This window comes from Equus przewalskii, chromosome X (assembly GCF_037783145.1).
Source record: "Equus przewalskii isolate Varuska chromosome X, EquPr2, whole genome shotgun sequence".
In the NCBI taxonomy this organism is placed as follows: domain Eukaryota; kingdom Metazoa; phylum Chordata; class Mammalia; order Perissodactyla; family Equidae; genus Equus; species Equus przewalskii.
The window spans coordinates 39,910,491-39,938,095 of NC_091863.1; the positions used below are offsets into that span (position 1 = coordinate 39,910,491).

Sequence of the window (27,605 nt, forward strand, 5' to 3'; positions counted from 1 at the left end):
GACCCCACTGGTCACTTCCATTAAACTCATGTTGCTATGAAGTGTCCATTGTGCCTTTCCAAAGCTTTTCCTCATCAAGCAATCAGAAGGAAAGAGTGAACATTTATGGGATGAGAGGCAGGCAGAGAAGTTGCAAGTTCAGTCCCTGCCCTCCAGCTCCCAGTCCTCTGCTCCTATTACACACCCCAGGAAATGAGGTGGGCAGGCTACATCCTGTGCCAGTACTGAGGCAGGGGCAGCAGGCAAAGACGAAGCTTTCTTGGTGGTAACAGGACCAGAAGGAGGTTTAGTAAGCAGTGAATCAAATATGAACAAACTCTGGGACCCCACAGACCCTACCGGAGAGCATGTGGCCCTCAGAGGTCAAGCCAAGTCCTACGTCATCACCACCTCTGCCCAGAGGCCCCCCCAACCCCCTGCCCCACACAGAACAGAGGTGCTCAGGGGAAACTGACATTTGGTTTTATTGTGCCAAGGACAATACAGATGGCGGATCTTGTCAACACCTGCAGGGCACGGGTGCCCCATCTGCTGAGGCAGCTCCCACTCCCCACACTCAAATCCTGGGTGGCGGCCATGATCCTCAAAGGTGCCCCCCACCCCGAGATTCCAGAGACTGGTGGTGGTGGAAGCAAAAGGAATGCAGCAAGGTCAGAGTTTCATTGTCCAAAGCCCACGTGACACCTGCCACCCCTGCCTCCCACCCTGGCTCACACTCTAGACCCTGCCCACCACCACAGAGCTAGAGGCCAGAGATAGCAACCCCATCTTTGTGGCCCCTCTGTGCCACATGGCCTGCCTGCCCCCAAACCAGAAAGATGCCGCCTTCATAGAGCCAATGCTGTTGTCTACATCATTTTTGATTGGTTGATTTTATAAGATAAAAGTACACTTTAATAAAGAAAAAATCCAACATTGAAGGCTCAGACATTCTTGGGGTACTGGGAAGGGGAATTTCCCACTTCTTCCTCCCACCTCCCTGTGGAGGTAGGGTAACAAGTTTATCTGATCTTGGAAGGAAGAAGGGGCAGGGAGACTTTCCTCTGTCTGAATCTCTCTCCTCGGGGCTGCCTGGCTGCCAGGTAGTTTGTCTTTGTGTGCCTCTCGCCTACCTTCGGCACCCTTGCCCGAGTCCCCTGTGGAATGCAGGGATGGTGCTGTGCAGGGGGCAACAGGGCACGTCAGCTGGCGAAGAGACAGGTGATGGTGGTGGTGGCAGCAATGAGAGGAGGTGCAGGGGTGGGCCAGCCAGAGGGAAGTGAGGAGGAGGAAAAAGAAAGGAGAGAGGGAAGAAGGAAGAAGGCAAAAGGGAAGAAAGCCACAGAAGGTGGGGTGGCACCGGAGGGCAGGAGCGGTGAGGGTTGGGAGGCGGTCTCCAGTCTCTGGGTCTCCATCAGCTCTTGTCTGGGGGTGGGTCTCTGTGCACTTTGTTTTTCTTCATACTGTCTAGGTATTCCTGTTGGGACACGGCCAGCACCGATGCGAGGATCTCATCGTCATCCCAGTCGTTCAAACCTGCTGGGCAAGAGGAAGGAAAAAGGATGATGAAGCACTCTCAGCCTGTATTCTCCTCGCCCGTCACTGATCCTTGGCCCCTCTCACTCCTCTAAGGAGAAGGCTCCTCCAGGCCTATGAAACCCCACTCAGATCCCCTCAGGGACAGATCCCTTGGGCCTGAAAAATTCCCTTTTCTTGGGGAGATAGCCAAAGGCTCCAGAATCCCCCTCTCAGGACTTGCTGCTTCTTCCATCTCTCCCCAACTCCCAGCTGGCCCCTGGCCCCTAGACAGAGGAGGCTTACCAAAGGCGGAGGGGGACATCTGCTGAATGAGGGCTCGGCACTCCAGAGCAGGGTACAGGGACACGAGGGGGGAAGTAGCCCGGTCGGCCCCTGCTGAGAACTGGCTGCTTGTACCTGGGGCAGATGGACAGTCAGAGGCAAGGCCCAGGAACTAGGCAGTGCCTCCTAACCCCTGCATACTCCCTGTCAGTAAGTCACTGACCTGGTGCACAGGGCGAAGGAGGTTTGGCAAGAGCTAAGACAGTGCTTGGGGAAGGGGGCTTGATGCCCAGCTCGGCATGCAGCTCAGGGTGCTCAGGTGATGAGGCTGAACTCCGCTGCCGTGGGGACCGGCTGGTCCACTCCTCCAAGCCACTGGAGGCTGCTGCTGTGGCAGAACTGCAGGTGGCGCTGGCTTTCCGGGGCTGTGGTGTGGGAGGAGGAGGAAGTAAGGACCAACACCAGTTGTGACCCTCCTCTGCCCAAATCCCTGAGGGCTCACTCCCTCCCGGAGTCCCGGCTAGGATACAGTCTCTGCGTAGGCCACCATCATTCCTGGACACACAACGTACCACAGGACGAAAGTAAGCTCCTTAACCCTGCCTCATACCATTAAAGCCAATCTGACAGGAAACCTGTTAGCTCTGCCTTCGAAACAGATCCACAATCTATTCCCTTCACAGCCCCTCCCTTGCCAGCACTGTCCTCAGTCACCAAGACTACTGTAGTAGCCACCTCCTTGCTGGTGTCCAGCTTCCACTCCTGCCCCCTAGACTCCATTCTGCACTCAGTAGTCAGGGAGACCCTGTTAAATCCTAAGTCAGATCCAGTCCTTCCTCTGCTCACAACCCTCCCATGGCTTCTGCGTCATTCAGAGTAAAAGCCAAAGTCCTCACCAAGGCCCATAAGCCACTCCCCAATCTTGCCCCCACCACCTCTGACTTCATCTACTACAACATTCTGTTCAGTCACACTGACCTCCGAGCTGTTCCTGAATCACACCAGGTATGTGCTACCTCAGGGCCTTTGCTCTAGCTGGCCCTCTGCCTTCCCTGGCGCATGCAGTTAGCTAACTCCCTCACCTTCTGCAAGCTTCTGCTCAAATCTCACCTGCTCTGAGGCCTACCCTGACCACGTTATCTAATACTGTGAACTCCCAGCCCCGCGCAGCCCTACTCATCCCCTTTACCTTGCTCTACTGTTTTCATCCATACTACCTCTCAACTAATTTATTCATTGTGTTCATTGTTTATTTTGTTCCACTCTGCAAAAATGTAAGCATCACAAGGACAGGGATCTGGGCCTGCCCAGCTCACCAATGTACCCCCATACACTGAGAACAGTGCCTGGCACAGACCTGCAATAAATATTTGTTGAACCATTACTCAGCTCTTGCCAAAATCTATAACCACTCTAAACTCCTTGTGATTCCTCAAATGCCCATCTTCCCTGCCCCCTCCCTGCCCTAAAAATTCAACATTCATGTGCAAAGACTGACCAGAGCCCCCATCTCCACTCGTCTCCCAGCCAGGGGCAAGGACCCCACTGATGTGTCTGTCTCCCTCAACAGACAGGGGATCATTGAGGGTGGTGCAGGCCAGACCTGATTTTACATCCTCAGCACGGGGCCTGGCACACGAGGACATTCAACAAAAGTTTGTCTCATCAATCCCACATGTCACCACCAGTGGCTCCCCTCCCTCACACTCCTTAAGAGCTTGTTCTGCACCAATGTTGAGAGTTCTAAGGCATAACGCCAAGACTAAGGCCAAGATGAGGTACAGATGGGGCTGAGAGCTTCCTTCTCTGCCAGATATCAAAACCGCTTAATTTTTTTCTGCCTATTTGGGGAGAGAGCCTGCTAAGTAATGGGTTCTTGGCCAGGACAGTGACAGAGCCCAGGACCAACCTGGCTGGGGCCGCGGACCTGGCGGGCCTGTTTCTCCTGATCCCGCAGCCACTGCAGGTAGGATTCTCGAGCCACCTGCTCCTCAATAGCCTCATTTGTGGCCTCCCAGTCTGTGGCCCGCTTCTTGTCTTCCAGCATCTGCTGTTCAATCCATGACTCCTCTGATGTTTTTATGGCATTCTTCATCAGGGACTGCTCTGCAAACTGCAAGCAGGGGGAGAAGGAACAGGCATGTGGGGTGATACTCTGAACTCGGTCAAGAGCCAGAACTGGCTCAGGGATGTAGTCTCACAGGCCCAGAAGAGAGGAGACAGGAAGGAACGCAGGTACTCTTACTAAGCACCTCTGTGGGCAGGCTGCCTATTCATCAGGGACTAGGGGAAGGCAGGCCTGGTTTGTGGGACCTGTCATTCCAACCTTCTACACTCAGAAGCCCTGCTCCCAACCCCAAGATGCCTCAACTGAAATATTAAGTCTGGGGCAGTCAGGTACCCTTCAGCCTAGGCCAGAATTTAAAGAGGCCTCACCCAGCGATGACTCAGTTTCATAATGCTGAGGCCTTCCTCATCTATGCCCAGATGGGACAAGGAGAAAACTTCACCTGAGAAGTTAGTTAGCTGTGTGTGTGCAGGGCAGAGGGAGCATTTGGGCATTTAAGGGATGAGAGGACAGTATCAGCATGGTGTGGGATGCTGAGCTGCGGGAGACTGTATGGGAGTGCTCTTTGTCAGGCTGTGTGATACAACAGAATTTTAAAAAATGAAATAAAAAATATCACAGCGTATAACAGGGACTAAGTATTGTTCAATGAAACTCAACATTATTTTAATGCACATAGGCACACTACACACCAATGTGTGTGCGCACTAAGCAATGAGGTAAAATGTAATTTTTTACCTACGGGTAACAGTCCAAAAAGTATTTAAAACTCTATGTTAGAACAAGCCAATTTAACAAATGGGCAAAAAAATCTAAACATACAATTTCACCAAAGAAGATATACAGATGGCAAATAAGCACATGAAAAGATCTGTCATTAGAGAACTGCAAATTAAAACAGAGGTCCCTATCAGTCGGAGATATCAGTAAGAACTGTAGCTTCCTGTGTATACAGATGGTTACATATAGAAATGTTTCTAGATATGTGTATACACACCGATTAGTATACACACATATTACTATACACATATATATCTCCTTGCTCTGTCAGCTCAAAGGACCTAGAAGCAAGGGCACCCCAGCATCAAGGAGCACACTCAGCACCTAGATCTTGGTTTCTAATACCATTCTTCAATAAAAGGAACCAGGACTCCCTGGAGAAATGGCTGGTTTTAGAACCGGGGCAAGTAGTATACAAGATGAGCCTGGAGCATCTTGTAGTGCCAGAAAGTAGGGAAGTAATCAAAACAAACAAAACAAATTTTTTTACAAACCACCACCACAATGATGGGAATATGTCACAGAGATGCAGGAACCAACTAAGAGAGCTCCCAATAGTCAAAACTGGAACAACTGGAGCATCAGAATAAAAACAATATTGGATTACAACCCAAAATATAAAAGTGGAAAATAAATACCTGTGAGTCTATATTAATATAAACAAATGACTGAATAAATTAATAAATGGGGAACAAAAGACAAATCTCCCTTGTAGAATAATTCCAAATAATTTATGTAGATACTCTGCCCTCAAGAGATGAAGCATAACCCCTACTTCTTAAGTGTGGGCTGTACATAATGACTTCCTTCCAAATAGTACAGTATGGAAAAGGGGTTGGGGTAAAGAGTAATTTTATAGTGGAGGAAACCCAACAAACACTACTTTTGCCAGATGATCAAAGTCAACATCAACAATCATAAACCATGTTCACAGTACATACTGCTGAAATGATGTGATGAGAATAGCACTTTACCAATGTGATCTTGCTCCCTAAAACCCATAACTCCAGTCTAATGATGAGAAAAATATCAGACAAATTCCAGAAATGAAACATCCTACGATATGCTTGACCAGTACTCCTCAAAATTGTCAAGGTTATCAAAAACATGAAAGTGTGAGAAAAGGGAGCCTAAAGAGACATAATGACTTCAGTTAGTAATAATGTATCGAGGGGCCGGCCTGGCGGTGCAGCGGTTAAGTTCCCACGTTCTGCTTCTCAGCGGCCCGGGGTTCGCTGGTTTAGATGCCGGGTGTGGACATGGCACCACTTGGCACGCCATGCTGTGGTAGGCGTCCCACATATAAAGTAGAGGAAGATGGGCACAGATGTTAGCTCAGGGCTAATCTTCCTCAAAAAAAAAAAAATGTATCAACATTGGCTCATATATTGTAACGAATGTTACACAGTCATCTGCTATGTTAATAGCGAAACTGTGTGCAAGAGGGAGGAGGATATATGGGAACTCTGTATCTTCTCAATTTTTCTGTAAATCTAAAACTATTCTAAACAATCAAGTCTATAAATAAAAAAACAAGGCATTTACAATTTTAAAAACAGGAAAAAGAAACGACAGCTCAAACCACAAAAAGTCATGGATGAATCTTAAGTGTATGGTGTTATGTGAAAAATATAAACACTCCGAAAAAACTATGTACTGTATGATTCCAATTATATGACACTCTAGAAAAGGCAAAACTATAGAATCTGTAAACAGATCAAAAGCAAAAACAAGGAAATTCGGAGAAACTGTCACAGCCGAGAGGAGCCAGGGAGACATGACAACTAAACGTAATATTAGGTATCCTGCATGGAATCCTGGAACAGGTAAGATCATTAGGGAAAAACTGAGGTAATTTGTATAAAGCATGATCTTTAGTTAATATATCAATATTGGTTCATTAATTGCGACAAATGTACTATTTTAATATGTTAATCAGAGTGCAGTATATGGGAATTCTCTAATCACAATAATTCTGTAAATCTAAAACTGTTCTAAAATTAAAAGTTTATTTAAAAAACAAAACAAAAATCCTATGTTGGAGGGTGTGTTGGTGTTAGGGTGTTGTGTTTCCTAAAATGAGGCAGGGGCACTTTCTGTTTGTAGGAAGTGAAACCTGAATACAAGATATCAAAATCCCCAGCAGATGACTGTTTATGAGAGAGATAATGAGAATTTGTCAGTGTGTGCTGGGAAAATCTACTGCCACCTTCTGAGCACCTAATAGGCACCAGGCTCAGTGCTAGGCGCTTTCTGCCAGCCCAGATTACTTGTATAATCTGCTCTAGATCCCATAGTCAGTAAGTGGTGGGGCCAGGCCTGCACTCCAAGTCTCTGTGACCACAGCTGTCTATAACTGCTGAGTTTCAGAGGAGGATCCACGAGAGTGCCAAGACACCCAGAACAAGCCCTGGCTTACAGCTCCCAAATGTGATTCCATATCCCAAAATGCCAACCCTCAACAGGCAGAAAAGATGGGTGGAGCCAGATCAGACAGACAAACGGAGACCACAGAATGAGCCCTGACAGATCACCTTGGGTAACTCCCTAATTTTACAGAGGTGTGACCTCAGGACCAACTCAGAGAGCGGACAGGATGTTTCTGTGGGCTAGGGGCAGAACTGAGACCCCAAGAAAGGTTTTTGGCCTCTATATCCAGTAGCTATCCTGGGCACGGTGACCCGCTTACCCCTGGTTTGAATGATGGCAGGCCCAACCCCACACCAATGGTGGCCTTGTTGGGATTCACCACTGAATTGTAGTGGATATTCCGATGATAGCTGACACGGATGGGTTCATCCTCGTTTTGATGGATCCCATGGAATGTGTTGATGGGTTCTGCAGAGAAAGAGAAGGAGGGAGTATCCACAGTGGGAGATGTAGGGCGAGCTTAGACCAAGTGCAATCAGTCGCTGACCTACCCACCACAGAAGTACCTGTGCTGTACTGGTACACCTCCACAGGCCGGTTGTACATCTCTGCCATGGCCTGCATCTCAATGTGGTTGCCATGGCAATTGTTTTTCCGCTTCCGGTTGATGTAGGTGGTGAAGTCTTCTGTGACATAGTTGGAGAAGTAGTCAGCATTCTTCATCTGTAGAATAGATCAGAGGGTCAAGGTCTGTGTGGGGAGGAAATCCTCCTACTCTGCCCCCACCCCAAGGCCTCTGCGAGGTCTCACCAGATAGTCCATGCAGTGCTTTCGCACAACCTCATGCATGTCCTGGTCTCCATACACCTGGTCAGCTGTGGGGACAGAAGAAAGGAGAGGCTGGGGTCAGAGCTGCCACCAGAGAAAAGTTAAGAGTCACAGAACAGCCTTGAGAGTGGAGGGCTGGGGGCCAGGGAAACTCCCTTTCCTACCCCAAGGCCTGGCGAGTTCTTGGCCTTGTGGGGTAGAATGGGATCATGGAAAAAGAGGAAGGCAGGGATAGTCTTTAAGAACAAGCGAGTACAGGTGAGAGGGACACAACCACAGGCCTCTTGGGCAGATGACTTTGTCTAGGGCTTACCCGGCCACTCAGGCAAGTCAACAAACATTTAAAGTCCCATAAGTGGCCTCAAGCACCATCAATTCCACATCCCCCCCTTTACTCTTCACATGAGGAAACTGAGGCTCAGGGAGAGTTTATGGCTTGACCAAGGTCACAGAGAAAGTCAGTGTGTAATAGATTCAAACTCCAGAATTCAGTTTTCCTGACTCCTAGGAGTCAGCATGGCCTTTCTAGGTGGAAAAAAAAAAAGAAAAAAAAAGGAAAGAGAAAAGAAAAAGAAAAACAACTGGGCTCTAAGCCCGGTTCTGTCAGGTACTAGTGAGCTAAATGACCAGAGGCAAGTGACCCAACTGTTCTGATCCTCATATGCCTCACACGTAAAATGGGAACAAGCTAGATAACTCCCTGGCAGCCTTTTGTGGGACTGAGATAATGAGTGTAAAGTAACTGGCTTGGGACAAAGCAGCCACTCAGTAAATCAGAGTCCCCTTCCCTGTACTGCGGCCTGAATGTGGGGCACTGTGAAGGTGACAGAGTAAAATCCTGCCCCTGCCCGCAAGCAGCACATAGTCTAGTAAGAGAGAAGACACACTTGCACCTAACTTAAGCTTAATTCACGAAGGGCAGCCCGTGGCCCAAACAGTCCAGGCGTCATGGGGTTTTGGTCAAAATAAGACCCAGCTCCCTCTGCCTTGCTTGAGGATCTTCACACATGCCGTTCCCTTTTTTCAGGACGTTCTCTCCGTCCTCCTTGGCAGCCTACTTGTCAAACACCAATGTGTTCTTTAATACAGTTAGCCACCCTCCCCACCCTCTGGGGCACCTCTATCACCAGATTCATCAAAGGTGTGTACAGATTTCATCTGCCTGACACACTGGGCTCCCGCAGAGGGTAGTTCACACCCAAGGACACTCCCAGCTCAGGACCTGATACAGTGCAGGAAATCGGGAGCAGTTTGCTGAGTGGATGGATAGGCTGGGGGAGCCAGGGAGTCTTCTCCCTAGGAAATTTAAGTGGGCTTGAAGACGAGGCACGCCTGATGTCCACTGGCTAAGACGAAGAGGGAATTTCCCTTTGTCTCCCCGGAGGACCGTTGCTCTGATGGGATCTCCCTGGGGCACTGGGGCAGGGTCAGGTCCCGTAGGGAACACCGCAGAGTTCTTCCATGACAGCCAGTCTACCTCTGTGAAGAATCGCCAGAAGAACGCCTTCGCTGCCCTCCCCTTCCCTCCCTGGAGGGTTCTGTGAGATAAGGAGAAAAAGGCTGCTCTGAGAGAGAAAACGGGGCCCATGCCTGTCTCACGTCCTCTTGGAGGTGCAGAGACCTGAGGGGGAGGGGGGGTTGTGAAGGCGGGAAGGGGTAGCCCCTTCACCGATGTAAACAAGGATGTGGGTTCTGTGGCCACACTCTTCCCCACCCCCCCAGTGGCACTTCCAGCAAGTCACATGCCCTGCGCACAGGCTGGGGGCCCCCTGCTGCTGTCTTTCTTAGAAGCCAGGACCACAGAGCCCGCTGTGGCTGCCGGAGCTGCTTGAGGAGCTATTTCTGTAAAATGAGCTCGGGGTGCCGAGGAGGCAGTGCTGTTAACAGCTGCAGTAAACAGGAACTGAGATGGGAGCGAAGAGGTTAAATAGGGGTTGGCCTGCCAAGCTGAGGGAGGTGGCTGAGATGTTCCTAGGGAAGGGTCAATTGGCATTCCAGGCCTGGGAGATAGATCTACCCGGAGCTAGATGCCGGATGCAAGAAAATGGGGGAAAGAGGGGAGACTGTGGGACAACGAAGGGAGCTGGGGGAGAACCCTATCCATTTCCCTGCCATTGATCCCTCCGCCTGGCAGAAAGGCTCTGCTGCCTCCTAGCTGTGTGGAATTGACAAGCCCTTTAACCTCTCTGGGCCGCAACGTCCTCATCCATAAAGTGGGGAGAGTAACTCTTCTTCCTCTCACAGGGGGCTGTCAAGACTAGAGGTGGTGGTTTACCAAACACCTGATGCATACTAGGTGTTCAAGAAACGGGGCTCCGTTTGTCATGAGGAGGACGATGACTCCTTCAGATAGCTAGCTACCCTTCCTCATTTCTGCTGCACTTCCTCAGCCAGAGGAAAGCCCCAAACTCAGAGTCTAGGCTGTCCCTCCTTGTGTAGGGAGGACTGGCTATCTACCTTTACCGAATCCAAAGGTCCACAGGCCTACCTTCTGTGCCCGTAGTTCAAATCTTTAGCAACCAAATTAACATCAAAATCAATAATACAGGCTTCATAACACACGGTACTTAAGTGTGGGCAAGGTATGATCTTCTCTACTTATCTGTAAAACATAAAATATCACCTTTTCTCCTTGATTCTAAGATGCACTGATAGGTGGTTATGGTACATGTCACAACTTTTGCAGGGGGGACTCACCTCACTGATTCTAAGATGTATTCTAGTTTGGGGATCACTGATATGGAAGAAAATGCACACCTCTGAACCAAGGAAACAGAGCAATAGTACCTCCCCAACGAGGGAGAGTAGAAGGATCTTTTCAATGACAAGTGGGAAAAACGTCCAGCGCAGGGCTAAGAACAGAGGAAGTCCTCACTGAGGAAGTGCTTGTCTGACTTTGCTAGCCCCACCTCTGTCCTCCAGAAAGCCCTCCTCCTCCCAGAAGGTTGGGACATGGGACTAGGGGCTGGGCTGGACTTCCCGGTGGGGGCTGAGGTGGGGAAAAGGGCCCAATGGACCTGCCGAGGTAGGGGAATTCAGAGAACTTGTTTTGATAGAAACTGAAACTCCTCCTCTTGCTGACGCTGCACTTGTGGGCAATCTGCACCTGCTCTCCCCTCCCAGAGTCCAGCTGGAAGGGAGTCCCCCACTACCTCACCTCTGTCCCCAATCCAAACAGGGCTCGGAAATCCTCAGTACAATGCTACAATTGGTTCCACCAAGGCCTTTTCACATTCCAACTCATTCCATCCTCACCTAAAAAAACCCTACTTTACACAGGAGGGATACTAAAGGTACAGAAATGCAGCACAGCTGGCCCAAGGTCACACATTAGGGAGGGTGAAGGTGAGGCCAGGATCTCAAGGAGTAACTGGTGACTTTAAGCATGGATGCCGCAGGTGACATTACCACCATCGCCAACCCAGCTATCACCTTAGCCACCTGACTCCCCGGGGGCAGGCCTGATCCTGTCTGCCTCAGTTTCCCCACCAGCACAAGAAGAAATCAGTTGGAACCCAGGAAAGGCCTAGGAATGGGCAGCGATTACAGATATCAGGGGCTGTATCCCTCACTAGGGCCACAGAGCTCAGCATGAAGCTTACCTCCCCACACCCCACTTCTATCCTTTCTCTGAGCATACAGAGACACTAACACAGAAATGCACATGTGCACAGGCACACAGTTAGCAGATCCTGCCAAAGATGTTCCGTGAGGTCAAATACTCACACAATGACCCTCAAAACTACAGAGAACTACTACATTCAACAAGTAGATGCCCTTACTGCCAACCAGGAAAGACTGAAGGCTGGACAAGATTCGAGGCTGTACAAATTGAGGACCCTGCCACCTCCTTCCTAGCCTTCACCAGGAGTGGGTGGGAGAGGAGAACAGCTAATAGTTCTAACAGACTTGCTCCGACCTCCCTCTCCCCTGCTACCTGGGGGAAGGTCCCCCGAACCTCTGTAAAATCCTTCCTCCTCAGGTTCCCCAAAATGTACTATTTGCCGAGGAATTGTGTGAATAAGCAAGATAGGAGAGGCTGGGCTATCTAAAGGAGTTTAAGTACAGAGCCCTACCATTTGTTTTAGAGGCACCTGGGAACTGCCTCTCAACCAGGCTGCTGCTTGCCTGCCTGCTGGAAGAGCCACAGCAAGTTCTGCTGCAGACAGAAAAGGAAGCTTGGCGTCTGCAGGGAATCTAAAAACAAACCACACAAATGTGTGTACACACAGCAGCAGGAGGAGAGGGACCTGGTCCGTTCCCCACTTCCCTCCTGGCCCCACTGAGGAGATGAGCCAGGAAAAAGGCCTCACCTGTCTATCAAGCAGCTGCGGTGCACACATGGCCCGTGGCCCCAACTACCCCAACTGGCACATCCTCAGTGAGGGGAGACAGCAGGACTTGGCCCCCTTGATAGCCTAGTCTCTGAGATGCCTCAAGGATTCCTGAGGCAAAGATGGGAAAACTGAAGGAGGCAGGGCAGAGAGGCCAATGGAACTCTGTGTACATGGTGGCCCATGGGAATCTTTCCCTTCTGGCCTGGCTCAACCTCAAACACTGATGTTTTGACACTGGCTGTGTCATCTAGATAAGAGGCTCCTGGCTTTCTCTTGAGGCCTCAGTTTCCCCATTTATAAAACAGTCAAAATTGATCTAAGATCCATCCCTCTGATGCTGATGGTCCATGTTCCAAGACCAAAAGGCCCAGCAGAGTGGACCTAGCTAATGTTTCTGGACCCACTGCTGTAATATGCACAGCCCCAGCTGCTTCCCCATGGCCCATGCAGACACAAACACATGTGGCCTCCACTTTGCCCACAGAGGCCAGAGCCAGGGCCAAAGGTTTTTGCTGAGTCAAAACCATATGGGGAGAGGGAGGGAGAAGAGATGCAGACTCACGTTTCCAGGAGGAGGTTATCTGAGCATAGCAGAGGCAGGGTGGACCACAGGATACCTCTGGGACTCAGGTTCCCACTTCCACTCCACCCAAACCTTCGCTGATGCTCTTGAGTCCCCAATAGGGCATAGTGGGAGAGATTTGGGCACAAGCAGTGGGTACTGGTTCACAACCAGGACGTCCAGACCTCAGAGGGTAGGAAGCCACCTGCCTCAGGATTCCCAACAGTAGAGGGCCAGAGGCTCCTAGTTAGAGGAAGTGAGGGCCAGAGAGGTCAAGGAATACAGCTGACGTCACCCAACTAGTCAACAGCTAAGAAACTAGGGCTTTCCCAGGGTCATAGGAAGAATGTGTCCTTCAGACACCTCTGGGTCCCCATGCCAGCTCTGCCACTAATAACCCTGAGCATATCATTTCCCTTTCCCAAGCCTCAATATTCTCATGTCTCAATTTTGCAGACGAACCTGAAGCACCGAGGTGAATACCTAGCAAACAGTCAGGGGTCGAGGAACAACGGAGTGGCCTCTAGGTCTGCAATGCCCCCCTACAATTCCAACCCTCAGTTATGTGCTCCTTTCACTATTCAATGTGTGGCAGGAAGTTAGAACCTGAAGGCCTTCTCACTAGAGCCTAGGGAGACTACCACCTGTCCCTGTCCAAGATAGGCTGGAAGCAGAGAAACAGCAGAAAGCCTAAGGACAAAGGCCCCTTCCTAGGCACATGTCTTGTGCACTCTGCCCCAGGGAAACCTCCAGATGAGGCCTAGAGACCCAGGGGCCATGTACTTCTGGGGAGAGACCATGGGGCTTCTCAGGTTTTACAGAGAAAAGCCAAAGGCAGCCCAGTCAGGGGAAATGGGCAGCCATAGTGCTGATAGGGAAAGGCCTTCAACCTGCCATGGATAGCTCTTCCTGTAAGCTCAGGCCCCTTTCTGGAAGCCCCAATGGGGAGGGAAGGGTCAGAGGGTGTCTGGAGAGAACAACTAGATGGACCCACATGCAAATATTGCTCTTCATATGGGTTACTACACAAGCCAAGTCCTCACTAGCCCCAAGGTTTGCTTCAAAGACTGCCCAAGACCCCAGTGCTCCACTGCATTCTCTGACCCTCACTCCGCCAGCAGCCCTGCTTACCTCACATCCAGCCTGAAGTCTCAGCACAGGGCCTAGCACCTAACAGGCCCCCATCTATTCTTTCTTTGCCTTCCCTTGGTCCAAGATGCCCCCAAAATCCAGCTCTTTCTCTAGGAAATGTCCCAGGGAGAACACAGACTTGAGCCACAGGAATAGGAGGGCTGGGATTTTCCCCAGCCCAGAAGAGTCCATGCCTGAGCCTCTTCTGCTTGGTAGAATGAAGAGGCAACTGTTCACCCCACCTAACTTTCTTTCACCCATTCAACAAACGTTTGTGGCTCTGAGGCACCACGGAGAACAGCATTCAGGCTTTACCAATGCTATTGCTCCACGAGGGCCTACTATGTGTCAGGAACTAAAGGGATTTACTGAAGTAATCTCATTTAACTATTACAACACTGAGTCTTTTAGCCTCCTGTTACAGATGAGGAAACAGGCTCAGGACAGAAGAGCTGCTTGCCCAAGGTCACACCAAGAATCAGCGCCACAGCAGAAGTAGAGTCTGAGTCAGTCCAGGCCCCCAGTAGACACCAGGGGTACCCACAGACTAAGGGAATAGCAGACCCAGAAGGGATTCAAGGAGCCCGTCAGAATCAACACTATTTCACAGATGGGAAAATGGAAGATATGGGTCAGGGCCCGAACTAGAACTTGAGGCTTCTGACACCTAGCTCAAAGATCCTACCTGAGGGCACTTTTCCTTAGTAGATATCAGAGCCCCAAAGGGAAGATCAGACCACACTCCCAGCTTCCCCTGGACCCTAGCACAGGACCTCATTATTGCTTGTTGGGTCACAGATTCAGAGCCAGAGGGGCCTCAAGGATCTAGCGCAGACTCAATAGATGGTATTAAGGAATCATTAATTTTGTTAGGTACAACAATGGCATTTTGGTTATGTTAAAAAAAAAGCAGAGAGAGAGAAAGAGTCCTTATCTATCAGAGAAACGTACAGAAAAATTTACAAATGAAATGATCCAATGTTGGGGTTTTGCTAAAAAAAAACTCGTTTCAGGAGAGTGAAAAAGAGTAGGCGGGGTAGTGACGAAACAAGGCTGGCCATGTGGTGATGATTATTTTGAAGATGAATGATGGGTACACACAAGGGTTCGCTATTCTCTCTACTTTTGTGTAAGTTTAAAAGAATTTCTATGATTCCAGGGTGACAGCAGTGTGCTGTGGTTAAGAGCATGGGCCTCAGACTAACCTAACCTAGACTCCGACTCCCGACTCTATCATGTACTATCGGACCCTGGGCAAGTCACTCCCCAGTCTCTGAGCTGCTTTTCTAATCTGACAAATGGAAGCAAGAGTTCCTACGCTTACCTAGCTCAGGGGAGAATTAAAAAGGGTTTCCTGTAGTGCCTGAGTGATCTGTCCCTAAGTAACATTATTTTCTTTAGCACTATTATGGCTGTTATTATTACTCTCACACCACCACACTGCCTCACGACCGAGGGCTAGAGGCCAGATGCTAACTTGAGGCTGGGGCCTGGAGTTCCTAAAAGACCAGGTAACTCTGCCTCCAGCGCTGTCTCAGGGCTTACTCCTGACGACTGGGACACAGCTCAGGGGCAGCCCTAGGCCCTTGAAGGCTGAGGCAGAGACTCACCGACAGCCCGGAAGAGACAGGCGCCGTCCTCCTTCATCTGCTTGATGATGAAGCCCTTCTTGTCTCGCAGGGCTTTTTCAAACCAGTGCTCCTGCTGGAGGGAAGAGGTGGGGGTCAGCAACAGGAAAAGCCTGTACCCCCTCCCCAGGGCCCTGTCCTCGAGCTCCTGAGGGGCCCAGCTGACTGGCTGAGAGGACACTGAGCAGGGTCAAGTTCTCAGCCCTGCTTAACCATTCTGTGCATGTAGAGCAGGAGGAGATGCTTTCTTCTAGGGAATCAGTCACGGTGTGAGCAGAAGACTTGCTCCCAGAGGGGCTCCAGCTGCCCTGAGGGCAGAGGTCCCATCTGCATTCTGGCCCCCGCTGACCATGCTGGGAATGCAACGCTGGGCCTTCCCCTAGGCAGCCAGAGGCCCAGACCTGGCGAGTACCTGGGTGGGGGAGAACCTGGCTCTACCTCAAGGAATTTCACCTAGCTTCTTGGGGTAGGAGAGATGTTGAGGAGGGAGTGACTGGCAACAGCCTAGATCCCGAGCCCTACATATAGCTAGGGAATTCCAGGATAAATTGTATAAGGCAAAATATATGCAAAGTATGATCTCACTTGTGATTGAACACGTTTAACATATATGTATATGCATACGTACAGAAACACACATGCACACAAAGTTGGGAAGACTATACAACAAAATATCATCCCCCAGTGTTGATAGTACAGATGATTTTACTTCACCTCCTTCTGTATAAGAGATATATAATCCTTTGTCCAAAATTCCAAAACTCAGAAAGTTTTGAAAGCTAAACGCCTTTATCTAACTCATTTGGCATTATAACCTGACCTGAGCTGACAAGAACCTATTTATCCCACTTGGCAGTGCATATTCATACATTTCCACGCAGAAACATTCAGGTATTCAATTATGAGGTGCTACCAAAGACCCCACCAGGAGTGTTACATAATACACAGTATACACCCCAGATGACTTTTATAAATTCTGAGATTCTTCTAAATTCCAAAGCACGTCTGGCCCCGAAGGTTTGAGTTAAGTAAACCTGTACAAATGTGCATTTTCAGATGTTGTTTCAAAAAATAATGGAGAGGGGACAGCCCAGGGCCACAGTGGTTAAGTTCACATGTTCTGCTTCAGTGGCCTGGGGTTCGCCAGTTCGGATCTTGGGTGTGGACCTACGCACGGCTTGCCAAGCCATGCTGTGGTAGGCGTCCCACATAGAAAGTAGAGGAAGATGGGCATGGATGTTAGCTCAGGGCCAGTCTTCCTCAGCAAAAAGAGAATTGGTAGCAGATGTTAGCTCAGGGCTAATCTTCTTCACAAAAATAAAAAAAAAATAATTGAGAGATAAACAGGTGGAACACAGGATTTTTAGGGCAGTGAAACTACTGTGTGATACTATAACGATGGGTACATGTTGTTATACATTTGTACACACCCACAGAATGTACACCAAGAGTGAACCCTAATGTAAACTATGGACTTTGGGTGATTCTGATGTATCCATGGAGGTTCACTGATTGTAACAAATGTAACACTCTGGTGGGGACTTTGATAATACAGGAGGCTACGCATGTGTCGGGGCAGGGGTATATGGGAATTCCCTGTACCTTCTACTCAATTTTGCTGTGAATCAAAAACTGCTCTAAAAAATAAAGTCTAGTCAAAAAAATAATGTCCACAAGTCACTTAAAATATATTTTCCATTTGAAAACAAAACAAATCAGAAACAGAAGACCTTTCCCAGGCCCCTCGCGCCCTCTGCTGGTCACCAGAAGCAGCCAGTTTGATCTAACATCAGGGCTAGGGACCAGAAATTCCAAGCCTGCTCCTTGGGGACACCACCCTGCCCAAGGATTTATGGGATCCGAGCTAATGCCGACCAGACAGAGGGGATCATCTCTCTGCAGGCCATTTTCCCCCAGCTCAAGTGAGAGGAATTCCTGGCAAAGTAGGAAACACAAGGTTTGGAGGCCAAAAGCTCTGGGTTCCAATCTCTGCTCTGTCACTCACTTGCTTTGTGATTTCAGGTAAGCTACCTGAACTCTCCAAGCCTCAGTTTCCTGTCAAATGGGGTACATGTGATCTATCTGACAGAGCTGTCAAGAGGCGTAGAGGAGCTTCAGGACCTGAAAAGACTTTGTAAATAAGGTACCATACACTGGTGAGGTGGTCACAGTCACAGAAGAGGGGGCAAGTCCAGTACAGAGATGACGTACAACTTAGAGGCCCTCAGAAAGTCCCAGACGAGCGGCTGGACAGGAGGGGATGAAGAGGGGGTGACAGGGGAATACCCAGCAGCCCCACCATCAAGGCCCACACCCCAGGAAGGTGTGGCTGGCTTCCCAGTGATGACAAAGGCACCTGGAAGCCCTTAATGGGCTTCCATGGGCAGCACAAAGCCTCTTGTTTGTGCACAACATTCCAGCAGTCCAGGTGCCCCTCCTGCCCCAGAGGCTGCGAACTAGCACACTCTGGCCAGTTCCCCCAAAGCCATCCCTGCCCTGCAGGGTCAGCCATCTCTTAGCACCAGGGCGTCTGCCCTAGCCAGGGGTCTCTAGCAGGGAAGCTGCAACTTATGACTATAGCCCCACACTGAACAGAAAGAAGTTCTAAAAAAGAGGGCACACAGAAACCTCCTGCTCCCGGATGTAGCCGGGGAAGGAAGATCGAGAGGGGAAAGGAAATCAAAGAGGATGAGAGGAGCTCTTACTTATTCATCCAATAAAGGTTTACCAGGCAGCTACTAAGTCAGACCCTGGGCTGGCAATGAGGACAGAGAAATCAGTCAGACTTGGTCTCTAACCTTGATAAGCTCACAAACTGCTAGAGGGCCAGGGAAACAGGCAATGATCACACAAAGTGTGAGCAGGGCTGTGAAAGAGGTGAACACAGGGGTGCTGTGAAACACCAAGAGGAAAGGGACCTGACTAGTCATTAAGGCTGGCACCTGAGAGGAGATGCCACTTGAGCAAAGGACTAAAACGCCAAGACCTCCAGAAATGCTTGTTAGTTGGATAGGAAGTCACTCCTGCACAAAGCACCAGGGATGCCAGAGGCCCAGCAATGAATTCAGCAGAGCTAAAATCCTGGGGAGGACTAGGCAGGTAAGCAGGGCAGGGGCCAGGAAGAAAGATAAACTCATATTAGCTGAATGCCTGCCCCATGCCAGGTGCCAGATGCAGAAGGTGACCTCATTTAATTGTCCTTACCACAGTCCAGGTGGCAGGAAGCATTATCCTCGTTTTACAAAAAGCAGAAAGGAGCTAGGGCTTGGGCACCAGCAAACCCAGTGTAAAGGTAACAGGGAAGGCCTCATGAGCCACAGCATGGAGATATACCTGACAGCCCATCCTGGGAAAATCCTGGTTTGTCCCTAAAAATGAAGGAGGCCTCAGCACACCCCTTGCCCAAGCAGGGCTTTGGTCCTGGGGCAGCCACACTGGCATCTAGGCCTGGATCTGGAGGCCAGACCACCAGCCGTCCACTGGCTCTGGTACCAGCAGCCTTAAGAGATTGGGCTCTGGGGCCAGCCCTGTGGTATAGTGGTTAAGTTTGGTATGCTCTACTTTCACGGCCCAGGTTTGCCAGTTTGGATCCCAGGCACGGACCTATACCACTTGTCAGCCATGCTGTGGCAGCGACCCACATATAAAGTGGAGGAAGACTGGTACAGATGTTAGCTCAGGGCTAACATTCCTCAAGCAAAAAAGACGACTGGTAGCAGATGTTAGCTCAAGGCTAATCTTCCTCAGCAAAAAGAAAAGAAAAGAAAAGAAAAGAGCTTGGGCTCTGGCTGAAACCCCTTCCCTCTTTCCCTTTGGAGAGAGAAAACAGGGAAGTCATGGGGCTAGCCTGGTGGCACAGTGGTTAAATTTGCATGTTCCACTTTGGTGGCCTGAGGTTCATGGGTTTGGATCTCAGGTGCGAACCTACACACTGCTCATTAAGCCATGCTGTGGCAGCATCCCACATACAAAATAGAGGACGACTGGCATCAATATTAGTTCAGGGCCAATCTTCCTCGCCAAAAAAAAGAAAAACAAAACAAAAACAGAGAAATCATGGTCCTGGGTTCCAGAAAGAGTTTAGAGAGTTCCAGGAGCTCCTAGCAGTCTCCTCCTTCCCCTAGCTGGATGGAAACCTCCAAGAAAGGGCCAACCTGGGAGTTATTTAGGAAAATGGCCCGGGAAGGAAGGACTGGTGGGAGTGAGGGGTGGGGGCTGGCCAAGCCATAGATAAGTTTAAGCTACATCAATGCCCTAGCCTGACAAGTCCACACCCTGAATCTTGCAAGCCCACTGCTGAGCCTGTGGGCAAGTCCCTCCACATCTCTGAGCTTCCACAAAGGGGCTGGGCAAAGCTTTCTAACACCAGGGGATCCCAGGTGCAAGACTCTGCAACCTACTGGTTCAAAGGCCCAAGAGACATTGAAGCAAGCTGTGAGACCCAACTGACTTAGATTTCAATCCAGCCCCGCGACTTATTAGCCATGTGATGAAGTGCTCTGAGCCACCGTTTTCCACTCTGTGAAATGGGATAACAAGCCTCCCAATAACAGAAATCTTGAGCAAACTCAAATATTACAGGATTTTGCCTAGTAGGAAAGCACTTAATCTTCTCTTCCCCTTCCTGGAAGGGAAACAAGAACGCCCCTGCAGTAGGCTGAATAATGACCATCCAAAGATATCAGGCCCTAATCCCTGGAACCTGTAAATGTCACTTCATAAGGAAGGAGGGTCTTTGCAGGTGTGATTAAATTATGGATCTTCAGATGGGAAGATTATCTTGGCATATCCAAGTGGGACCGAAACGCAGTCACAAGTGTCCCTAGAATGGCAGAGCAAGATTCAACACAGACAGAAGAGGAGACTACACATACACAGAGGAGAAGACGATGTGAAGTCAGGCAGAGGCTGGAGTAACGTGGTCACAAACCAAGGAATACCGGCAGCCACCAGAAGCTGGAAGAGGACTAGATTCTCCTCTACAGCCTCTGGAGGGAGTGAGGTCCTGCCAATACCTTGATTGTGGCCCAATGAAACTGATTTTGTACTTCTGGCCTCCAGAACTGTGAGAGAATAAATTTCTGTTGTTTTAATCCACCCAATTTGTGGTAATTTGTCACAGCAGCCACGAGAAACTAATACAACCTCCTTGTATTAGTCCCTGGTGTGAACTGTGAGGCAATGTGGCACGGCTCCCATCCCACGGATCCACCTCTCTAACATTCCTCCAGATGAGGGTTAGAATTAAGGCAGCAGGGGCTTGGAATTCCCCCTCCCAGCCTGGGAAGCTGCTGACTGAATGAGCCTATGGATGAATGAGCTGCCACTGAAAGGGGGAGGGGGCAGGGGAAGATGGCAGCAGCAGTGGCAGCTCGTGGACAGATGTCTTCCTAGAGACCTTGGCCAAGAGGTGTTTAGTATTCTGGGCTTCACAGCTCTGTCTCAGCAAGCCTCATGCCAAGACCACCCCTTTCTCCTCAAAAACACCCAGGAACACTGGCTCAGCTCCATGGGCAAAACATAGGCAACCCATCTAATGAGAAACAGACAGACGCACTGCTCTCTAAGGACCAACGCAAGCTCTCCAGGGCGAAGAATGGGAAACGAGCAAGGCCCCAAACCTATTGCCAGGCCACTGAGATTGGGGGGATTAAAAAAAGGAGATTCTATTATTCTGCAACAAAAAGAAATGAGGTACTGATGCATACTACGACATGGATGAGCCTTGAAAAGATTACACTAAGTGAAAGGAGCAAGTCACAAGGAACTGCATATTGTCTGATTACACTTACTTGAAACATGCAGAACAGACAAATCAATCAAGACAAAAAGCAGATTAGTGGTTGCCAGGGGCTGGGAGGGGATGAGGGACCTGGGGCATGATGCTGCCGCAGGGTTTCTTTCTGAGGTGATGAAAATATTCTAAAATTGATTGGTCATGGTGATAGATGCATAACATGTAAATACACTAAAAGCCACTGAATTGTACACTTTAAATTGGTGAATTTGTATGGTGGGTGAATTATATCTCAATAAAGCTGTTAAAATAAAAAAAAACCCAAGGGCCTATAGCATTGGCCAGGGAGAAGGAAGCTGAACACCGCTTGAAACTTCATAGCACATCCCCAAAAGCCAAGGGGCCCCACTCAAAATTTTCACAGTGGGTTGGGGGAGTGAGGAGCAGGGAATTAAAGAGATTACGACTAGCTTCAGAGCAGTGAGTCCAACCTCCCTCCTCACCACTACCCATTTTATGGATGGAGAAACCAAGGCCCAGAAAAAGGGAACTGCCCAAACATACAGGACTCAAACCCAGACCGCCTTGCCAGGGACCACTTCCTGCTATACCACTCTGCCTCCTAAGGAGAGGAAGCGGCAGGTTGCTGGATGCCAAATGAAGGGTCTCTGCTAACAAAGATCAGTTCGTTACAAAGGCTCCTAGGAAGAACCCAGATATCTTGAGGAAACCACAAGAGAAGAATCAGCCAAGGTGTGACCTGGGCCAGCTCAGGTATTCACACTCAATAACCCTGGACAAGGATGGACTTTTTGCAAAAAAGGCGGCTGAGAGTTTGCTAAAGCCATAAAGCAGCCAAGCAGGAGACCCTGGGGTTTGAACTCAGACCTGCCCAGCTCCAAAGCCCAAACTCTTTCCACACAGACCCCTACCTCCACACCACCCAACAGGCCCACTGACAGGTAACCCCCAAGCTTATTCACCACAGCACACCTGGCCACAAAAATCACTGTCCACCAACCCTGAGCCTCACGCTGAGCAGGCTGCTTGTCCTGCCCACCAAGCTTAGATGGCTGGGAAGGGAGAGAGGGGGAGGAACTCAGTTCTTCCTCAAAAGATCCACCATTCTTTGTCAACTCCAGGTCCAGAGGGCTTTGGTGTGAGTTCCCTAAAATCCCAAAGCTAACTGACACCTCAACAGCTCCTTACCTGACCAAGGAGGAAACTGAGGCCCAGAGAGCACAGGCAAAACTATTCTGGTTCATCCAGCAAAGCCCCAGCAGAGAGAGTGCAAACCCAGGCATCCGGGCGACAGTGCCAGGTCTAGCTTCTCACACCACCTCAGCGAGCATGTCCCCTTCTCAAAATGTCCTGTGGGCTCCTCAAACTCAGAATGCTTTTAAGCCATTCTTTTCCTATGGTAGACTCTCAGCAAGGCAGCCATGCCCAGGAAAGGGAACCCCTGACATCCCCACCTCCTTAGCACGGGGCCCCGGGTGCCAAAAGGACTCTTGAAGGCAGTAGAGGTGCAGTCACAACATTGAGACAGACAGGAAGTCTGAGTAGTCAGAATAAGGACCAGATTCACCACCTGGGCTCCCTTCAACAACTCCCCTTTCAACAAGGGATCTAAGAGGACAAGGGATCTAATTGTCCTCCAGGCTACAAATGCCCCTAGTGACAGTTCAGGACCAAGACTGGGGCGGCAGGAAGAATCTCTCCCCTTCTCATTCCCAGAAGGTCCCAAGTTGGACCAGGTAAGGCAGGGAGAAGCATCTTCTTCCTCCTTTTGTCCCAGGAAGTGGGAGGACAGGAAGCCTCTCCTCTGTCATTGGGAAGGGAAGGTATCGTGCAACCGCAGAGCTTTACTTGGATGTTCTTATGGGGACAAGGAAGGAACTCCCAGCCTAGGAGATGCAAAGGGTCACCATTGCAATACACAACTTTCTTCCTCTCTGTCCCTGGGACCAGGGATGTATCACTCCCTCTTTCTGTGAAGGAAGAGAGGCAGACTTTACCCCAACCAGGGAGAGAAGAAACAACTCCTAGTCCTGACCCTGTGGGGTCCAGATGATTTATCCTGCCTGGGGAAGTGGTAAGGGTGGAAAGGGAACGCGGACAGGGGACTCAAGGCCCTGACCCCTGTGAAGTACAGCAAGATTTACTTGAGCCAAGGGGGAGAGGAATATAGGTGAAGAACTTCCCTGGAGTGGGGATATTCCAAACCCCTCCCTGTCTCTGGGAAGAAAAAAGCTTGTTGAAAGCAATTCAGGAAGCTCAGAATATTTCCCTGATCCTGGAATTGAGAAGCAAGTGGAGCTGGGTCAGAGAGGCTGAAAACATCTCCTAGTTCTCGAGGAGAGGCCTCAGTCCTCACGTCCCCAGCACCTGACAACCTTCCCATAGAAAGTAGGGGGACTTTCCTGGCCTGGGGGGCTCAGGTGAGGGGTTCTTATGACCATGAAGAGCACCCAAGTCTTTCTGTCCAACGGAGGAGGCCTCAGGCCACACTGGGGAAGACCTCATGTCCCTCTCCTGGTGAGAAAGGACTGCCTGGTTGGGGGGAAATGGAGAGCTTCATAACCAAGGTAGGGGGTGGGGTACAGGCCCTTCCCTAAGGTGAAAGGTCTCTTGTCCCTAAGAGGAAGCTTAGGCCCCTGGGAAGACGCTCAGACTCTTTTCCTTAGAATCCCATTTTACCCATGTCCCCAAGGGGAGTGGGCAGTTCTCAGGACTTAGTTCACAAATGGAGGGTGGTCTTAGGCTCAAGTCCCCAAGGCAGGAAATCTTACGTCTCTAAAAAGACCCTATGACTGGAGTATTATCTGAAGTGAGGTGACAATCAGTACTCTCAGGGCAGCCTCAGGTCTCAGGTCCTAAGGTGGGAGAAGTGTCTCATGCACCTGAGAGAAAGTTCTAACTCTTGAGGGGAGGCTCAGGACACTATTCTCGAGGGACTCTGTATCCATGCCCCAAAGGAAGGGTCTCAGGCCTCCATTCTGGTGGGGGGAGTTTCCCTGTTCCTGAGGGATGACTTATGTTCCTTGATGGGGAAGCTCAGACCTCATCTCTAGAGACACGCCAGTCACTGGGGTATGTATGGGCCTCTTGTCCTTGAGGGAAAGTTCAAGTGTCCTTGGCATCCCGCGTCTCAAGCCCTTAAAGGCAGGCTTAGATCCATGGAGAGGCCTCAGATTCCACCTCTGGGACTCCATGCTGCCCATGTCCCCTGAAGAGTGGTCTCAGGCTCAAGTTCCCAAGGCAGGGATCTCATGTCCTGACAAGAAGCTCAGGCGCGTGCGTGTGTGTTCCTATCCCTGTTAAAGGGAAGAGAGTGCTGTTATGTCCCCAAGATGTGTTTCAGTCCTTCATAATTGAGGTAGAAGGACCTCAAACCCCTTTGTGTGGGGGTCTCAGATCCCCAAGAACACTCAGACCAGTTCTTGAGGAGAAAGGTACCCTAAAGACCTCACCTTGCCTGGGACCTATGGGGGATATCAGTCTCCTGAAGAGGCTTCAGACCCAGTCTCCAAAAGCCCCAGTCCATAAGCAGGGGGATCTTAGGCTCCAGTATCCAAAACAATGAGTCTCATTTTCTTGATGAAAGGCTCAGCGCAGGGGGGAAACCGAAGGTCTACCACTTAAAAGAAGCTTAAGCTCCTGGACAGAGATTCACTCTTGCCCCCAAGAAGTCTGAGACCACTGAGAGAAAGCACAGACCCTTGTCACTTAGAAAGGGGATGAGTCTCATGTGCCCTAGTAGACTTTCTGGTCCCTGGGTGTTGATTTTGGTCCTTGTCCCCAAAATGAAGGGAATCTTATCTCCCTGAAAGAAATCTTATATTCTCGGAGGAAAGCTCAGAAAACCCCTCTCTAAAGGAGACGTATATGTGTGTGTTAGGCCCATGATTCTAGAAGAGGGAGTCTCAGGCCCTTGAAGGCAGGCTTAGGACCCTTGAGGAGGTCTCAGACCCCAGTGATGAGTGGTCCTGTGCTGCGTTACCCTGAAAAGGAGAAGGGGGGGGGGGCAGTTTGTCCTATATAGTGTCTCAAACCCCTGAAAAGGTTTAGGTATCTTGGGGACACTCAGACATCTCTGAGGTCTCCACCTTACTCGTTTTCCCTGGAGGGGGAATCTTAGACTCTTATCCCACAGAAAAAAAAAATCTTAAACGAGTGAACACAGACCAAGGTTCCTTGGAGAGTCATGAGACTCCCTTCTGAGGAGGCATTCCATCCTGCCTGAGTCTCCTGGGGAGTTGCCACCTACTGGCCCTACATGATGAGGTTCCACGGCCTGGAATGACGACTAGGGGTCCTAGAAGTGACCACAGATCCCATCTTTAGGTCCTCCAACTTATCTGGGGCCTCTAACCCCAAGTCCCTGAGGAGAGGAAGAGGGCCTCTCATATCCCTACCACCAGAGAAAAGAATGCCAAGCTCAGGAAAAAGACATAGGTCCCTTGCCCTGATCTCAAACAACCTTCCTGGGGTCCCTACCCAGTCTGGGGATCCCATCGACCATACTCACTCACCTGTCATCCCCAGCCCATACCTGCTCGACGGTGGCAGGGTCCATGGCCTCGATGCGTGCTGCAGCTGCTTCATACTCGTCCTCACTGTTGTAACCCGCGCCGACCTCCTCACGCTCAGGGCTGCCCCCGCCAACCGCGGCAACCCCGGGGGCTTGACGCCGCCGCTTGCTGTGACCAGGCCCAGAGCAGCAGCTGCCCACGCCTACACCACCGCCCACACCCACCACCACGCCCGCCGCGCCCACACCTGCCGCCGCTGCACCCAGCGCGTCACCGGGACCGCCGCCGGGACCGCCAGGGCCCCCGCAAGGAGGAGGAGAGGCCTGCTGTGGCCGGGGGCCTGCCACAGCGCCTGGCGGCACGGCCAGCGCCCAGCGGTGAAGCGCACCCGGTGGCCCCGGCAGCGGGCCCTGAGGCGGTGGCGAGGCCCGGGTACGGGCCCCTACAACGCCCGACTCACGGTCGCGGTCGCCACCGCCCACGCCCGTGCCGCCGCCGCCCACGCCCACACCCCCGCCGCGGCGCGGCGCCGGGGGCAGCGGCACGGGCGGCGACGGCTCGTTAGCGGGGTCAGAGTCGGGAGGCGGCGGTTTCTTTTTGGGGAGAATAGTCATGGCGGCACCGCCGAGTACCCCCCAGCAAACCCGGCGCGGGGCACGCCGGGAGAGAACCCGGATGAGGGGGCTACTGGGGTGCGCGAAGCACGACGGGATCGGCGGGACCCGGATAAAGAGATCGAGGCACCGGTTTGCGAACCGTCGGCGGCGCGCGGGTCACGCGGCGGGAGAACCCGGATGTGAAGTCCAAGCTGAAGGTACCGCGACGAATTTGTCGTCGCCTTCTCTTCAAGTCCAGCAAGTTGATTGCTACGCTCGTTCCGGCCTTCTGCTTCAGAGGAAACAGAACCAAAACAAGCACCTCTTCGCCCCGCCCCCTCGCAGGTTCTTGAACTACCGGGTGGGGCCCCGGGACGCTGCGCACGCGCGCCAGGGCACCGCCCCCGCCTCTCTCTCGGAAGTACGTGGGCAAAATCTTCGCCGCCGCCACAACAATTACGGGCACCAACCAATCAAAGCAGCTGCGTGGGTCTTCGATGACGCCCACGGGCCAATCAGAGGCCAGCGCTCGCCCTCCCGTGCCCTCCGTCTCAAATTTCAGTCAAAGTCGGCACCCTTGTTCCTTGCCTTTCTTCTCGTTGGCCCTGTCCTGCTCTTTACTTCTCTCCCCGAGGCTCTGACTCGCAGACAGGAGTATTGTGACAGGACAGCGTGGCCTGCCCCGCGCACGGTGATTTTAAAAGCGCCTCCCTTCCAGGCTTCCAACTTGGCCGCAGTCAGTCGGACTGACGAAAATGTCAACACTCCCAGAGCACAGCAATCCCCTGAAGCGTCACTTCCGGTCCCACCCGCCTGCAAATCCACATCTGACGGGGAGGAGGGCGCCGCTTCACCCTGGCAACAGGCTGAGTTCTGCGATGATTGGCTAAGAGATGCCGTCACTCAAGTCGGAAGGCCAACCTTGGGACAGACGTGCACCGTGGAGACAGCGGGTGTTGGGGAAGTAGACACGCCTACTTTGGCACCACCGCATTCTCGCCCTCGGGTTGACCTCCCCGCCCCTGTAGCTAGTGCGCAGGCGCGGCACAGCCCTTTTTTGCTGAAACTGAGTTTACCTGGATCGAGCAAAAAGGTTTATGAACCAGCTCTGTCACCAGCCAGCGTCTCGTAATGAGGTTGGTAAAATCCCTGCTACTGAGCGGCTGGAGAGCAACAGGCTAATCCTAGCTGTCACCCTCCTGAGTGATCTTTGGCGAGTCATTTAACACCCTCCATCCTCAAATTCTACTTCTC

General features: G+C 50.9%; 1 protein-coding gene and 1 long non-coding RNA gene across 8 annotated transcripts; both read right to left on the reverse strand.

Moving 5' to 3' along the window:
• Positions 1–440: 440 nt before the first annotated feature.
• OTUD5 (OTU deubiquitinase 5) lies at positions 441–27,143 on the reverse strand. Of its 7 annotated transcripts, none has more exons than XM_070604674.1 (10): positions 26,940–27,143; positions 25,776–26,640; positions 15,466–15,559; positions 7,808–7,872; positions 7,564–7,720; positions 7,317–7,465; positions 3,689–3,892; positions 2,003–2,204; positions 1,801–1,914; positions 441–1,515 (listed from the first exon to the last, which is right to left on the reverse strand). In XM_070604674.1, the coding sequence occupies exons 2-10, from the start codon at positions 26,367–26,369 to the stop codon at positions 1,394–1,396; spliced, it is 1,701 nt and encodes a 566-aa protein (XP_070460775.1). In that variant the 5' UTR covers positions 26,370–26,640; positions 26,940–27,143; the 3' UTR covers positions 441–1,393. The 7 variants fall into 7 exon arrangements, with proteins under 7 accessions (XP_070460775.1, XP_070460773.1, XP_070460779.1 ...); XM_070604672.1 differs by having other exon boundaries at positions 441–1,518; XM_070604678.1 differs by having other exon boundaries at positions 15,466–15,556; positions 25,776–26,643; positions 26,940–27,099.
• On the reverse strand, positions 8,766–9,364 carry LOC103544599 (uncharacterized). The gene is made up of 3 exons (XR_011535975.1): positions 9,303–9,364; positions 9,048–9,121; positions 8,766–8,879 (listed from the first exon to the last, which is right to left on the reverse strand). It is a non-coding gene; the product is annotated as an uncharacterized lncRNA (long non-coding RNA).
• Positions 27,144–27,605: the final 462 nt, after the last annotated feature.